We start from the raw sequence: 16,249 nt of genomic DNA on the forward strand, positions 1-16,249 counted from the left end.
TTGACAAATAGGTAACCGCTTTCACATTTCAAATCATTTCCTTGATTTTATTCTGGACCGTTGGTGTCGCAGTTTCCCGTTTTTCTAGATTTTGTGCGTTCGCCTGGGTCAGAGCTGCTGTGGAAGTAGGGACATTCTCCTGCCAAGCTAGGTTTTTATAAATCCTGAAAGTTGACTATAACTGGCGTACAACGGATTTTATACCTACGCCAGCTTTATAAATGAGGCCCCTGGTCTGATCCTTTTCATATGGAAACAACAATCTTCCCCATCCTTTTCTCACTGGGTCAATGACTTTTCTCATTTCTTAAAGCTATAGAAAAAATCAAATACACACTCAAGGGATCCTCTCAATATAATTTCAAAATATGGATGCCCTTTCTCGACTTTTATGACTCCTTCGAGGAACCTCTTGACAGTGAGTGAGACTCGCATCAGTGAACACACCTCCTCTCTTTTTATTTTATCCTTTCTATTATCTATTTCTTTCTAAGTCGGAATATTTTTGTTTTGTTCCTTTTGCCTTGATTGTTCTTGTTTTGTTTTTCTGTTTTCTCTCTATTTATGTTCTCTAACTCCCCAAGTGTGCTTTATATCATGTAAACCTTTGGGTAGGTGGGAGGCAAGGGAATGAGGAATTACAGTGTCAATATATCTGCTGAACAACACTCTTCTAGATTTTAGGGATGAATGTGTAAATTGAAGGGATATGCATTTGCTCTGTACTTTTCATACCTGTAGGATAATAATTGTAAAACACCAATAAAACATTTTCACAACAAAAAAATGAATACATTTAGTCTCCATGATATAAGGGTTATTTTTTCTTCTATTCAGTCAATAATAGTCGGATGTTATAACATACCTGACATGTTTCGGCTGTCACCTGCAGCCGTCCTCAGAAACGTCCACTGACACATCGCTGACCTGTTATCAGCTGTTTTCCAGAGGTGTGACCATCCCATCAAACCTGTCAGGTCCACTGGGAAGGCCACGCCCCCTGCCATGTGATGGTCTCTGGAGTAGGACACTGCAGGTGTGTGACAGCATGTACGCCCTCCAGTCCTAGTTTTGGAAAAGAACATTTTCTATTTCTTTTTCTAATGTTTTGAACTCAAATGCAATTAAATGCATTTTTCCACACACACACACACACACACACACCCACACCCACACACACACACACACACACACTCACGTGTATATATATGTATAAACAAATGAAGTTTGAAAAGCTAATAACTTTTGCTAGATATTTGACTTTTAATTTTTAGTGAGTATATGGGCCTATGTCTGTGTGTATTTGTTTTGTCTTAATGTTAGTGTGTTGTGTATGGATGAATGTTGGTGGGTTGGGGTGTGGAAATTGAAAAGCATTGCTTCTTCCACTCCCTTTTCAAACCATGCAAACTGGTGTATGTAGTTTGCCTATTGTTGTTATTTTTATTTTTTGTTGTTGTATAATATGTCTGCAACCTGTTTGAAATAAAAAATCTAAATCTAAATCTAATTTTTACATTAATAATGTAATTTTATTTGTCTTGATACTATATTTTCACATTATTATTTCTTTTATTTCCATTTATATTTCTACATTTACTTGTTTTTTTTTTTTCAACAGATTTGTTTTATTTTGTGGCAAACATAATTTATTTATATTTCCACCCTAAAAGTGACCCTGTAGAATCTCAGTTAATGTGTGAAAAATGAACCTTCGGTTACTGAACGTTTGAGTTTGGCTGAAATCACAAAGCATCATAGAAACTATGACTGCTGTATTCTTTTGTAGACCAACTCATTGCCTCTCTCCTCCTTCCTGGATTTATTCTGCTCATGTCACAGTAACTTATCTCAATGTGTGAGATTTTACAGCATGCATGGTCTCTTATTGATTATATTTAATGAAAAACAAGTGTCTGCAACCCAGTAAAGGACTACTTCATTTTCTGGATGCAGCTTATGTATTTCAGCATTTCTTCACAGAAAGTTAAATCTCTGTCTGAGCCACGAGAGGCAGAAACCAAATCTGTTTTCAGGTAAATGAAGGTGAAACTTCTCGTGCACAGAAAGCAGACCACATTTCCAGGGAATATGTAAAAAAAATAACAAATGTCTTTTTTTTTATTATTTCCTGTTTATACATTCTTGGACAACACCACAGAAAAGTTGCATGAATGCCAAATGTAAATCTCTCCCACAACATTGGCACAGAAGCAGCAAGGGCAACATGAATATACCAAGTACAAACAGTAAAAAACATACATGCTTCCGTTTTTTTTAAACAAGTATTCTGTTTTTTTAAATATATACTCATCTTTTTCTGTTTCCCAGAGTTGTTTATCCAGGAAAATGGAAATCAGTGAAGCCAGATTCAGTCAGAGGAATCAACAGTTAGAGGAACAGAAAGCAAAAGAAACAGTTCAGAGCAGACGTGGACTTGACGGCGCAGCGAGAATCTCGTTTTTCTTTTTTTCTGATTCGGTTTCAACATCGAACATATCAGGCATGCATTGACGACCTCGACAGCAGCAGTCCGTGAAATCTCCATGAATACAGTGATGCCTGGAACACTGCATCGTCATCATCATCATCATACACCAACAAAACACTGGAGAAGTCAACGTGTGAGTGTGGAGGAGGAACACGTGATTGGATGAGAAAGCTTTCATCATGTGACCACAGACATTTCAAACAGGCCTCTAAAAGCATGACTCCGCCCCCTTTTTAAAATTATTTTTTCCTTTTTTTTTTTTTTTTTTTTTTTTTGGCTTTGTGACTAAAGTCATCGTTTTCAGACTCAAACACAAGAAAAGTACAAACAGAAAAGAAATCTCGATGAGAAGCTCACCGATCCATAAATTTCCACAAATCACTTCGGAATGTTGTTCCCAGTTAACATCACAAGTTTGGAGACAAACGGGGGTCTGAACTGTGAAGCAGGTTCAACACAACCAGATCATAGAGGTCTACGGGGCCCTTCTCCTCTGTTTTAAAGGGGAAAAGATGAAGGAGTAAGACTGAGAACATTCTTACTTTTACATCTCACGTTCTCTTAGCCAACCAGCTTAATTGTGAGCGTGACTTTGCCTGTGCACTACATTGCACATTAGAGAACTCAGACTGGAAAGGATTGTTGAATCTGTTTGATTTGCAGTGACTTTGCAAAGATGTCTGAAATGTCAGACTTCTAGTCTTTCTGTCATTTTTACTGCTGTCGACCTGGTGACCTTACATCTGGTCAAACTGGTCCTTACATTGCCTCCACTGGTTACTCATATTGCAGAATGTGAATGCGTAGCATCAATTTGTGATAATGTAAGCAAAAAATGCTTCAAACAAAAGCAAAGGATGCGAGGCAGCCATGATAAAGACATATAGATGACCTTAAAATATATATATATTCTCAGCCTGAATTGTCATCAAGCCACATCCTGATCCCCTAAGGATTAGGGACACCATACCCCTTGGATACTATAGAACATCCCAAAAATTCCCATAGGAATTTCCAAAGAAGAGCTCTCTTCATTTTTCTTTGTGTATGTCCACCACATTTGTTTGTTTCCTGTTAGAATAGCTTCTTCTTCTACTGAATTCCAACCAGCAGTAGTAAAGCCTATACTGCCCCATTCTGGTGACTCTACACAGTCCAGTTTATTCACTTCAGGCCAATTCATGGAAACAAGTCAGATTCATAGAAGCATGTTGGATTCAGAGAAATGATTCAATTTCTGGTAACTAGTGAGATTATTGGAAAAGAATCAGATTCATGGAAATAAGTCAGATTAGAGGAAATGAGTCACTCAGTGGAAACGAGTCAGATTGATGAAAATGCGATGGACTGATGGAAATAAGTCAGATTCATGGAACCAAGTCAAATTGAGGAAATGAGTCAGATTTGCAGAAACAAACTGGATTGGTGAAAACGAGGTAATGAGTTGAATTGATTAAAACATGTCAGATTTGTTCAATGACTTGGGTTGATCGGAACAAGATGGATTTATGAAACAAAGTCAGCTTAAGGAAATGGTTTGTATTCATTCCATTGAATTGGATTGAAGGAAACTTGTTGGATTGATGGAAAAGCATCAGACTGATGGAAACTAGTGGGATTAATGGAAACGAGTTGGATTGATGGAAACTAGTCGGATTCACGAAAATAAGTCAGATTCATGAAAACTAGTCAGATTGATGGAGACAAGTCGGATTGATGGAAACAAGATGGATTCAGGGGAATGAAGAAAAGAAATGAGGGGGATTCATTTTAACAAGTTAGATTGATTAAATGAGTCAGATTCATTGAAATGAATTTGATTCATATCAACGAGTTTTATTGGATTGATAATGAGTTTCATTGATAGAAATGAGTCATATTGAGGGAAACTACTCAGATTCTTGGAAATGGCATGGCTTCATGGAAATAAATTTGATTGATGGAAAATAATCAGATTGATGGAAACGAGGTGGTTTGATGGGAATCAGTCGGATTAAGGAGTGAGGTGGAATCCTGGTAATAATTTGAATTGTTCAAAACGAGTTGGATTTGCTGAAATAAACTGGATTAATAGCAATGAGTTGAAGTGGTGGAAACAAACCAGATTTGTGGAAATGAGACATATTCATGGAAACAAGTTGGATTCACTGTTTAAAAATGATTTCTTACACAATTTGTTTTGCAGCTTTTCAGAAAATCATTTCAGATTTGCTTTGATTGTTTTACAATGTTGCAAATAAGTTTTTTGTTTTATTTTTTCCAAAGGAGCTGATTGGTTGCTGGGGGCATCCCCTGACATGGTTAGAAGTTAGTTAAAAGTGAACCACCTCTATAACACAGAAAGTTGTGCTTTTCTGCTCCTGCTTCATGGTGCAGACCCCCGGTCACTGATCTCGGAGACTTAAAGCCCCTGAAAACTTCCAGTCATCCAAGTTCTTTTGTAAGAGAGGCGTTGAGTCTCTGAGAAAACACATGCAGAACGTGGATATTTCTATCTTCAGTGTGACGCACACTTACCACGGATGTCATTACCTCTGAGACCCGACGCTAATAAACCCAAACGGGTTCTGTGACTGCAGCTTCACACAGATCCGGTTATGGTTCTGTTTGCTACAACATTACACTGTAAATGAAACATGCATCATCAGTAACTGCCTGAAATCCACAGAACTGTCCTTTTTTGCCTTTGATAGAGCTCTCACGATTCCTGTGACCTGGATGATCGTAATCTAAGAAACTGCCTGAAACTCTGAACATCTGACTAAAATGGGGTTTCAGTCCAGAACCTGTTTAAGAAATTGTTTTCAGGGGTTTTAAGAAGCCCAGATTTTCATTCTCATTAATAATCACTATACATTTCAAAGATAGGATCTGAGTCCAGCCCTCAAAAGCAAAGAGTATGGCTTCAATAAAACACCAACAGAATTAATGATGCACATCAGGAAGCAGAACCAATCCAATGTGGACTCATCGCTGTGACAGAACTGAAGCAGGCCGACATAGAAGCCATGAAGAACTACACAGCGGTCGACAAGAAGGCTGAAAACTTGCAGTGTGGAAGTACATGAAGAGACGAGAGGAGGCGAGCGCACGGGCTCGTGGTCGGACCGCTGAGTGTGCATTGATGCATTGGTCCTCGCTGCCATTACCAACAAAACAAACTGGTGTTATCGTTGAACTCTCCAGCAGGTTTCTCTTTGAATGAGTTTCTGTTCAGAGGAGAGTCCCACCAAAGCTGCAGAACCTGAACGTCTCTGGTGGGCAGTGAAACACGAGACCAAAAACAAAAACAGGAAAAACAGAAACCTCCTCTTCCTCCCGTGTCAATGATCCGTTCAGATCTCTGCGACGTCCCGTTCTGATGGAGGAATGCAGTTAGATCACGAGGTCATTGTAGCTCACGTACTCCGTCTTTGCTGCTGGACCTGCAGAGGAAGAGGAGGAGAAACAAAGATCAGCATCATTCCTGATGGTTTGTTAAAGATGAAGGTGAATGATGATGAGGTGAGGTATGAGTTAATGCAGAGCTAAATTTTATCCCGAAGTTTTAACAGACGAGGTCTGAGTTATGAAGGCTCAGCTGAACAACAGAGCAGTTTGATTGACAGCTCAGCTTCATCATTCAGTGAAATCTCTTTTGCTACGATTCTTGTCTGAGTGTTCAGAGATCAGAAACAGAAGAACTGAGTTATAAAATAAGAGTTTGTATGAAAAAAAAAAATGTAGAGGTCTTTTATGAGGGAGACGTCTTATTCCCACAACAACCAGCAGAGACTGAATGTTTAGAGGACGATGTGGTGGTCAGTGAGTTTCCTCTCAGCCAATCAGCCTTCAAACTTGAAGGTTCAACATGTTGCTCTCCTGAGGAAAAAAAAAAACTCATTTAAATTTAAATAATCCATTTTTATGTTGTTTTTTTGCCACCTGAGTTATTTCAGCCTTATGTATCCTGTAGTTCTTAAGTCCTGCACATATACAACATATAAAATGCGAGGTCTCCACATCTTTAAATAACATCTACAAAACAGCAGCTGCTGTGATCTGAACACCAGACAAATACAAACTTTCATCAAGTTCTGAGTTTTTCTAGATGTCTTCTTATTGAGAACTTGTGCTGTAGTACGTAGATAAAGATGCTTTCAAGAGAGCAGGTTTATGTACATTGTTTGAAGTCCTGATCCAGGCCTCATCTCAAACTTTTACAACATGTGGACCAATCAGACTCCATGACTTTTGTTTCCTTAACACATTGTGATGTAACATATGGAAGCGTGGAACTGTCACCCCCCCAAAAAAAAACAAAAAACGGGACCTTATCACATTATAGCGTTTATTATAAGAACATAGCCTGTACTGTATGCAGGTGTTGTTGCAACCTATATTGGAGCAAAATACATTTTATGGAAAATATACTCATCAAGCAGAAACATTTCAGTTCTTTTTGTCAATGATTAATTGTTCTACTCTGGTTTATTGTTGTACAGAAATGTGGGACAGTTATGAGAAACACGGTACGTCACCTGCCTGCGCGCATTGAGACGGTGCGTGTGTGTCTGAATTGCCACAGAGCAGGCATCCCCAACTTGGGACCTCTTGAGCCAGTGTCCTGCAGGTTTTCAGTATGTCCATACTGCAGCACACCTGACTCAAATAATGGGTCGTTAAGAGGCTGGTGCAGACCTGGTTTATTATTGTACACAAGACAGTTATGAGCAACACGGTGCGTCACCTGCCTGCGCGCATTGAGACGGTGCGTGCATGTGTCTGAGTTGCAACAGAGTGTGTGCGCTGCTTTTAGTTAATAACATGTTGTATCCTGAAAATAAAAATGAAAATTATAAAGGCTGTATGCACCGCTGGGACTGGGAGAAATAAGTTGCCGACACAAAGACGTGGTCCTGTCTGCTTAAAGGGTGCAATGTCGACAATATCACAGTTTCCTCCAAGCTTCATCAAATCTCTCCAGTGAAGTAAAACTTAATCCTATTTGGTAAATTAGGCATTTCTCTGGACATAGCATACACAGTTTCCCCATACAACAAGAAATGTGGTTCATAACGTGATCTGTTTCACGTTTTTACAATAAACTTATCACGTTATAATGTGTAAAGGTCCCAGTTTTTTTTTTTTCTTATGTGGGTGACAGCTCCACGCTTCCGTAGTAACACAACAGCTGACTGGATCTTCTTCATTCGCTTTCAAAATTTTTGAGAGAAAATAAAATTAGATAAAAATGTCAAACAAAACTCATGAATTCATCATCCAAGGTCTGTGATGTTCAGGAGATGAGAAAGTTTGGTTTTTCAGGGGTTCTCAGACAAATAAGAGGCTTATCAGTTTCTGTAAAGATATTCATCTAAAGTGTTGAAAATAAAGATAAACATCATGACTCAAAGGTCCCTATGAACCCGAATGGGTTCTGGCCCAAGATCCAGTCCTGCTCAGGGTAGAGGAAGAGGAGATTTGATACAATGCAATACTTTCCATAGCAAGATAATTATTTTTATGACTTTCTTTGTATGAACACAGTTACATATATTGGACTAATGTGGCTCATTTAATGGTTTTGTTTTAATTTGACTATAATTGGACTAAAATGAACTGGATTGAATTGGACTAGGTCTGTTCTTAGAAATTCTTCTGAGCTGTAATACCTGATCATAAATGATCTGTTTTGTCCCTTCGTTGATCGGTATGTTTGTCAAACAGCTGCTTTATTAGATTTGTTGGTTTTTAAATGTTAATTTAACTTAGAATAGAAACCATACATCAGCCATACACCCAGCAAACAACAGAGGCCCATGCTGGTGGTTGTGTCAACATGACAACAGACCCCTTAGATACAAAGTGAGGACAGAGAACAGGTGTGCTCCCCCCTTCCCATTACCCAGGTGACTGCTTCATCCAGTGATAAATGGCTCTGAGCCAAAAGCCCATCATCAATCATGAACAGAAGATAAAAGAGAAAATGTCTGTTTTTGCATATCAGGTCTGAAGGTGACACTGAAGCTGACTGTCCAATCAACGCTGTGTTATAAACAACATGTCCAGTAACACCTCACACACCAACTCACACCTCGTTGTCTCTCTCTCTCTCGGGTAAGGAGAAGCAGCAGGTTTGGATCTGGATGCATTCTGTTAAAATGGGATGTTTGGGCAAACAGGGACAAATGGAAGAACCTGTAGGAGAAACTTCCTGTTTGTCTTCCTCATGCATAAAAAAACTGCTGTTTACACTCATTAAAAACAAAGTGCACTCTCAGTTTTTAGGTTGTGTCAAATAAAACCATCCAGTCCTCAAGAAATAGCTCCTCCAACCTCAGGTCAGTTCACAATGGGTCATTATTTACTAAACAGACACTAGAAGTCAGAATCGGGGGGAAAGTCTGTTTCCCTCCATGACCCAGCCACTTGATGTTCAGCAAAAGTTGCTTCTCTAAGATCATTTCCTCCTTGGTATTGTGTTAACATACTGATTCTGACTTTAAGCTTCTGTTCAGTAACGATTGACACAGTGTGAGCCATCATGATGATTATCTGAGGTTCTGAACTGAACATCTGATCAGAACTAGATGTTTTTATTACTTCGTGATGAGTTAAAGTTGGACTCTCTGTGTCTTATCTCTCAAGGCCTGGAGATAGAAAATATGACAAACCAAACCTCCTCATTGGCAGCCATTTTTAAATTTCCTCATTAGGATTATGCAATGACAGAAAGGTTCTTGAATTCGATACGACCACTCAGATATTCTCACACAAGTTCGAGTCGACCCCCAGCAGCAAGTGCTTCATTTACCGCTCGCAGTTGAATTTCCACATTCAAGCCCCAGAATAAAATTCAGTCAGTCACAGGAATGGGAATGTTTGAAAAGCAAATTTCCAAAGAAAGAAATTGAAAGTACTCTACTTTTCTTGTGCAGACTCCCCAGGCAGCTCTGAGGAGGGTGAGGCTTGTAAGGCTTCTTTAGGAGAGCAGCAGGGGTGATACCAGCTTTAAGAGATAGACCCCAGTCTTTGCTGTATAAGGAATGAGGTTTAAGAAAATGGCTGAGAGGTCTTAGAAAAAGAGAATTCAGAGAAGTTTGGCCTTTGAGGAGCAGCTGAAGGTGAAGTCTCGCTGTTGGAGAATCAGCTGTTGCAGCGGAGAGGATGGAGATGAAAGGAGGGCAGGAAGTGACGGGGAGAGACGATGAAGCCATCTGAAGTGATGGAGGCAAGATAGGAGGGTGGCAGGTGAGGAGGAGGTGACGTTTGGTTTTTAATAATCGAGCGAGGGAGAAAATTGGTAAACTGGAGACCAAATGAGGAGGAATGTGGACCAACAGATGGCTCTGCTGCTCTTCAGGAAGTCCTAATGGAGCTGCAGCTCCATGACTGTTTCCTCCTCTGCTGGACAGAAACACTGGCTGCAGTCCCACACCACCCCTCCCTCCCAACACCCGCTGCACCATAACTAACAGGACTGATTGATGAGCCTTCATTATCGCTGCGCTGTGGGCGGCACCACAGAGCTTTGCTGGCAGCACCTTCATTATTTAATGTCACAGAGTCACATCCAGCTACAGTAGCCTCTGTTCCAACCAAGCTGTCATCGCTGTCTGGGAGAGGACGAAGAAAACACCTCGACTCAGACAATAAACCAGCAACACCACCAGTTTATTTATCTGCTGCATTAAAAATCAGGTTAAGATCTGCTGCTGGATGCGTTCAGTCTGAACTGACAGTGCCAGAGTCAGAGATGACCAGCCAGTCAATCAGCTGGTTATCATCCCAAGCAGCCCTGAATGAGGACAGTTTATTCATTTATTCATTTGTTTGGGCTGTGAATCACTCCCTCCAGGATTTTTTGCCATTCTTTTGGGGGGTGATTATAAAAACAAATGTTTCTTTTGTTCCCCTTAAATTTATATAAGGTAAGTAATTAAAAATGAAATTCAGATTTTCCAACAAAAACCTTTATTTAAAAAATTCTCACTGAAAAAGATTTTTACTCAACAAAACAATAAAAGTAAACAAATTTCAGATCCTTCCATCATCATCAGATCTGGACATTCTAACATCCACCATGGCGATTCATCCAGTTTGTTCTCCCATCTAGGACGTTTTCTGGAGGCGTTTTGCTATAGAAAAAAATATTTATACTCATGGAAAAAACCCTTTAGGGAGTTCTCCACCACTGTCGTTACAAACTCTCCATGTTGTTACGGCTCCGTAGTGACTCATGGTTGATTCTTTGTATGAGTCCAGCCTATGTCGTCTTCATCAGAAAGATTACTAGAGCATCCTGGTGGATGAAGCTAAAATGTATTATTGTAAGTTTCTTGAATGCAAACCCCAATTTAGATTAATAAAACCAGATTTTAGCTCCCCACAAGCTTTAATTTAGTCCCAACATATTGTCAGCACACAGAAAAGGACCCTGAAGACCTCAGTCTGATAAGATCAAGGGATTTTCCAGTTTCTCAGACTGCAGGAGCGTGCTGTAAAATCTGAGCAGGTGGGGGTTGGACGTGCAGTGAAAACGCACCCTCAACACCGGAGGACGAGTGTAAATCTGCCACTCCAGCTGTCATACGAGGCTCTCCTCATGTAAAAGTTATGAGTCAGTTAGAAGGTGGCAATGAAGTGCAGAGGACTGATATTTAACATTCCATCCACACTTGCCTTCCTCCCATCTTCCCCTCATTTCTGCCTCTCCCCTCTCCCCCTCCTCCTCTGGTAGAAAATGGATCAAGGTCAGGACAGCAAAGCAGAAGAAGAAGATTAATTTGCTCTTACCTCTGCTAAATTATGAAATTAGCCTGTCAGGGGGAGAAAAACATGATTTGGTGAGTTGTTCCCGGGAGCCTGAAGGGATTCCTATTGCTACAAGGTAATGTGATCACACAGCCATGTTATTTCAATTTGAACCCTTTTTATTCCTACAAGCATTCAACCCGAGGCTGCTTCTTGATTTTCATTTTTTTATTTTATTCTTTTCACCTTTATTTATACAGGCAAATCTCATTAAAAAACAAGGTCTCATTTCAATAGCAACCTGTTTTAAATATAAATAGAAAACTACAACACGTTTAACATACTAGAGTTTTTGTTCCAGCTGTGGGAAGAAAGAGGTAATTCTGTAGGAACGTCATGAAGATGGAAGTAAAACAGACATCATGGAGGTAGAAACAGAAATAACATGAATGTTGGATGCATGTGCACCACATGTGTTCCATGTTAAAATGAGTTGTGTTTGTGGTTTATAGAATCTAACAGAACCAGAATATATTTGTGGGCTTGTTGACAGCTGAGCAGGTGGATTGTGTTTTACCTGCACTGGGAGTTAAATTTTGTTATTGATAACATGAAGATCAGTGACTGATCAGAAATCTTCATGGCTGAGATTTTATATGATCAACCTGCTGATACTGAGATCTGCTGTGAAATGTTATCAGTGGTTCATTTTTCTTGTTTTCCTTTTCTTAACTAAACATAAAAAACAGTTTGCTGTTTGTTTATTCTTTTTTTTATTGTTTTTCCTGCTTTCCGTTAGAATAAGGGCTGGGATATGCTTGTAGTTAACGTTGTGCCTGCGTACGTGTGATGGCTGCCACGTGTTCCTAGAGTTCACGGGCACGTAGGCTGCTCGTATTTAAGCAAGGTCACAAGTTGCAAACAAGAGCATAAACATGAGGTCAGAAGTAAACAAAATGGTTTTGAAGAGCGCCTTTCGGACCATGTTTGCAACTACCAGCATCTTTATGATTCTTCCTACCAGTTGCTCAGTAACAAACACTCGTGCCTTAACAGTTGGCAAAATATTAGCAGCATTTTGGGCACTAATACAAAGAGTTGCAAAAAATGCCTCTTTGGCCCATTTCTATTTCTGTCCAAGTGACGTTTACTGCCCCTAGCAGTGACCTCCGGCTTCGTTGTGCTGCAGCAAGTTTATACACAGCCGGTACAGAACTGACATTTCCATACACAGCAAGCATATCCCAGCACTGAGTCTTATGGATGACCTCAGTCTGAGCTGGAAATGGAGAAGTGTTGCATTTTTAAGCCTGATGAGGTTTAATCCAGATTATTTTTCCGTTGTATCTTTTGTAATGCATTTTTTTTATCTTAAAAAGTATCAGAATGCCTGATTTACAAAATAGATTAAGAATAACTTAAATAGAACTTAAAAATACAAGTTAAATATTTTAATACATAACTATTATAATTAAAGATTTAGACAACTCCTAAAACCTGAGATAGAAAAAATAAACAAAATAATTAATAATTAATAATAATTTCTAGCCGACTTTATCATATATTTTGACTGATGAATGAGATATTTTAAATATTAAATTTTAGCATTTGTTCAAGTAATTTCCTGCATCTGAGTGGAGGTTTAAACTTTGAGGAACAGGTGATCACCATCTCTTAGTTTCACCATTTATTCTTTTGACTGCAGGTTTTCTGGATGTAAAAGTTGATTTTCTGTGCATGAGCATGTGTTTTGTCTGTTCAGCTGTCAAAGAGCCAAAACATGAACAAGGTTTCAGATTCTGAGCTACGAATGATGCTCATCAACACACCAAGATCTAAGTGACTGTTAGCTGAAGGTCGTTTCTGTGGTCGAACCTGTCACCACTAAATGTGATCCCACCTGAATTAACACCTGCGAGAGTTTTATTCAGCTTCATTCTGTCATTTATCCTCTTTATAAAGACAACCGATGTAAAACAAACTAAACCACAGATCTGTGTCTGATTCCAGAAAGTTAGTTTGATTATATAGAAGGTGGAAAAACAAACTATGCTCACTTAAACAGTTACAATCTCATCATATAAAGATCCAACTTATCAGATAAAACTTGTTAAACTTGTTGATGGTTTCCTTTACAAATGAATAAAATCCCTAAAATTTGGATGAATCCCATAAAACTTAGGAGATTTCATGTTTGAGTGTTACACTTAAATTGTTTCTATTTGTGGTGTTTTAACAGCCTGGATAAGGAGATACTCTAGTCGTCCAGCTGCAGATGTCAGGATCAAATAATTAAACTGCCAGTCAGCCATTTTCCTCTCAGTTTGGGTTTTATTTGTCTGACCTCTTGGGTTTGCTGCTGTCTTCTCCGTTACACAATGAGAACCTGATTCAAGGGTTACTGAGTAAGGATGTCACGATTACTGGATTTCACAATTAATTGCGATATTAAACACTACGATGAACCATGATGGCAGATCAGTTATTTAATAAATAAAGTGGTTTTTGGTGGATTCGGTTCGCCGCTGTTACAACCTCAAGCTTCTCTTGCCGAGATGTCAAATTCAGATTTTTACTATGGCCTGAGTAATAACTTAGTCTAATTCTGTTAACAACTGCTCATGTGAGTTTACACATTTATAGTGTTGGGAAACACAAAATGTGATAATTGTAAAATCACAATTATTTGTAGGATAATAATTGTACCAAGAAACTCTGTGATCGTGACATCCCTGTTACTGGTAGGCGTGAATATGAGTGCACTCCAGAGACGGCTGGTTTGACTACATGAATATCATCACTGATCAGTCTGGATTTTTTTCCTTTTCCTGCGTCAAAACAGATGTTGATCATAGTTACAGAAAACCAGGAAACATTAAGAGCTTCTGTAATGGAAAATTTTATACACATACCCTTATATTCTGTAGTCTACACTTTGTATGTCTGTGTACTTAGATAAGAATTTAGTGAGCTTCTTCCTTCCCCCTTTTACTCCTTAACCTTTTCCTACCTTGTACCAGGCTGTGTAGAGTACTGGGGAATTTACTACAATGACCTCTGACCTCGATGTTATCAGCTCATGCTTTGGCCTATATTAACCAAGCACACATGTACCCCTTCAGACTCACTTAGCAGATCTCTCTGACTACGTGACTCTCATTGCCTGTACAGCTCTTAATTAAAGTACTTTGTTTGATTCTCACTCAGTGTGTGATCTTTGATAAATAAATTCCACTACACTTCTCAGCTGCTTTCAGAAAGACTTTAATGATTAATCAGTCTGACCCTGATTGAGCAGCTGAATATTTCAGCTCTGAATGTCTCAGAGTATGAAGGGAAATAATGAAGCTGCCATGTAACTGAAGGTCATGAGGTCCAACTGTGAACATGGACCTGCAGTTTGCAGTATTTTCTTTCTAACTAAACAAAAAGAAACTCGTTTGTGGCATCAGTTTCAGTTCTGAAAGTCGATTACAGGTCAGACTCTAAAAGAGATATTTTCCCAAAACAGCTAACTGAAGGAAAAATCAATTAATATATATTCCAGTTTATGTCTATACCTCCTATTATTTTCTTTTCTAAGACTCCCTCAATGAATCGAGACAGTTTCACTGGATTTTGAACTTTTTAAACAATTTATTGAGAGCGCAATTAATAGAAAAGTTTGTTAGGAGCATCAGACTGAATTAAATAAGGCGATGGAATGAAGAGAAGATCAGGAACTGTGGAGGTTTAAAGGACCAGAGTGAAGGATGAAGGATTAACTGACACACACAAAAGTATAATGTTGATAATCTACAGGAGTGTATTGCATTCACTTGGGAACAGTTGTCGACGAACATGAAAGTGGTTCACAGTGGTTCGAATCCAGGCTTCCTGACTCCATGTCAAAGACATGGGGGCAAAGACACTTGAGCAAGACACTGAACCCCATATTGCTCCCCGATGTGTCTATTGGGGAATGAATATGTATTAGAGCACAAAAACAAACAATAAAAAGACTTAGTATGTAACCGTAGAAAGGGTGAATGAGTGTGAAGATGACTGGAAATGTGCTCTATAAGTACAAGGTACATTTACCATTACTTTAAAAAAAGAAGCTCTGAGTCATTTTGCCATGCAGAATCATCCTTTATTCACGCCTTCCTCCTTTTCCTGTAAAGTTCTAACTCAGCTGTGAAGGCAGAAATGTTTGCTAGCCAAATTTATGTTTCTTTCCCGACATGGTGGGGGTCCTGGGGTTTCTACAGTACCAGAGGATGAAGTCCCAAGACAGGTCAGTCTACACTGATAACAACACCTTCTACTGAACTTAGGATGCATTCACACCAAGATAGTCCAGGGGACCTGGGCAGGGAATTCTGCAAAATATCACACCAGCTTTGATTTGGTTTCCTTTCACATTACTCCGGTGGACTGAACTTCAAGCAGTTATAACTGCTTGTGTGGGGAGTGTAAGGGCTTTTAGGTTTTATATTCTATTAACAGGCTGACAATGCCAACTGAAAAGGGAGGGGAGGGGAGGGGGGGGTTACCCTCAGGTTACCCTCCAGTAAATTTGGGGGAAAGTTATGGGTTCTAATCATGCACCAGGAAATACGGATTTACAAGTAAATCTATGTTTTTTTAACAGCTGAAATAACTATAGAAAAAACAAAAAAAAAACACCACAAAATCCTCCAACGAAAAGAAACCAGGCTGTATCAGCTGATAATCAAGCTCAGCCCCTGCTCTTCACTACCATTGGGGTGAACAGTCAGAGTCACGAAGAAAAAGGGCGCCAATGGTCCATCTGCCACCAGACCAGGACAGTTGGTGGGTGGGGTCCAAACTCCAAAATGCTCTTACAAGACTATCAGGGACAGAGCAGCAGAGTGCCCCTCAGGGCCAGGGCGTGATGCGCCACAAGACACACCCCCTTCACAGCCCTACAGGCACACAATCATCATTACTACTTCAGGCTATTTTATCATTGCTTTAACAGGACAACAGTCTTACCAAAGTGGGCAGTTCTTCCCCCAG

General features: G+C 39.4%; 1 protein-coding gene across 2 annotated transcripts in view; it reads right to left on the reverse strand.

The window, feature by feature from the left end:
* Positions 1–3,477: 3,477 nt before the first annotated feature.
* Positions 3,478–16,249, reverse strand: part of LOC121636449 (metabotropic glutamate receptor 7-like) — a 232,700-nt gene continuing 219,928 nt past the window's right edge. For both annotated transcript variants that reach the window (XM_041979968.1, XM_041979967.1), the window contains one exon: positions 3,478–5,916. In XM_041979968.1, the coding sequence (XP_041835902.1) occupies positions 5,867–5,916 (50 nt within the window). In that variant the 3' untranslated portion in view covers positions 3,478–5,866. The remainder of the gene's footprint in view (positions 5,917–16,249) is intronic.

This window comes from Melanotaenia boesemani, chromosome 3 (genome assembly GCF_017639745.1).
Source record: "Melanotaenia boesemani isolate fMelBoe1 chromosome 3, fMelBoe1.pri, whole genome shotgun sequence".
NCBI lineage: Eukaryota > Metazoa > Chordata > Actinopteri > Atheriniformes > Melanotaeniidae > Melanotaenia > Melanotaenia boesemani.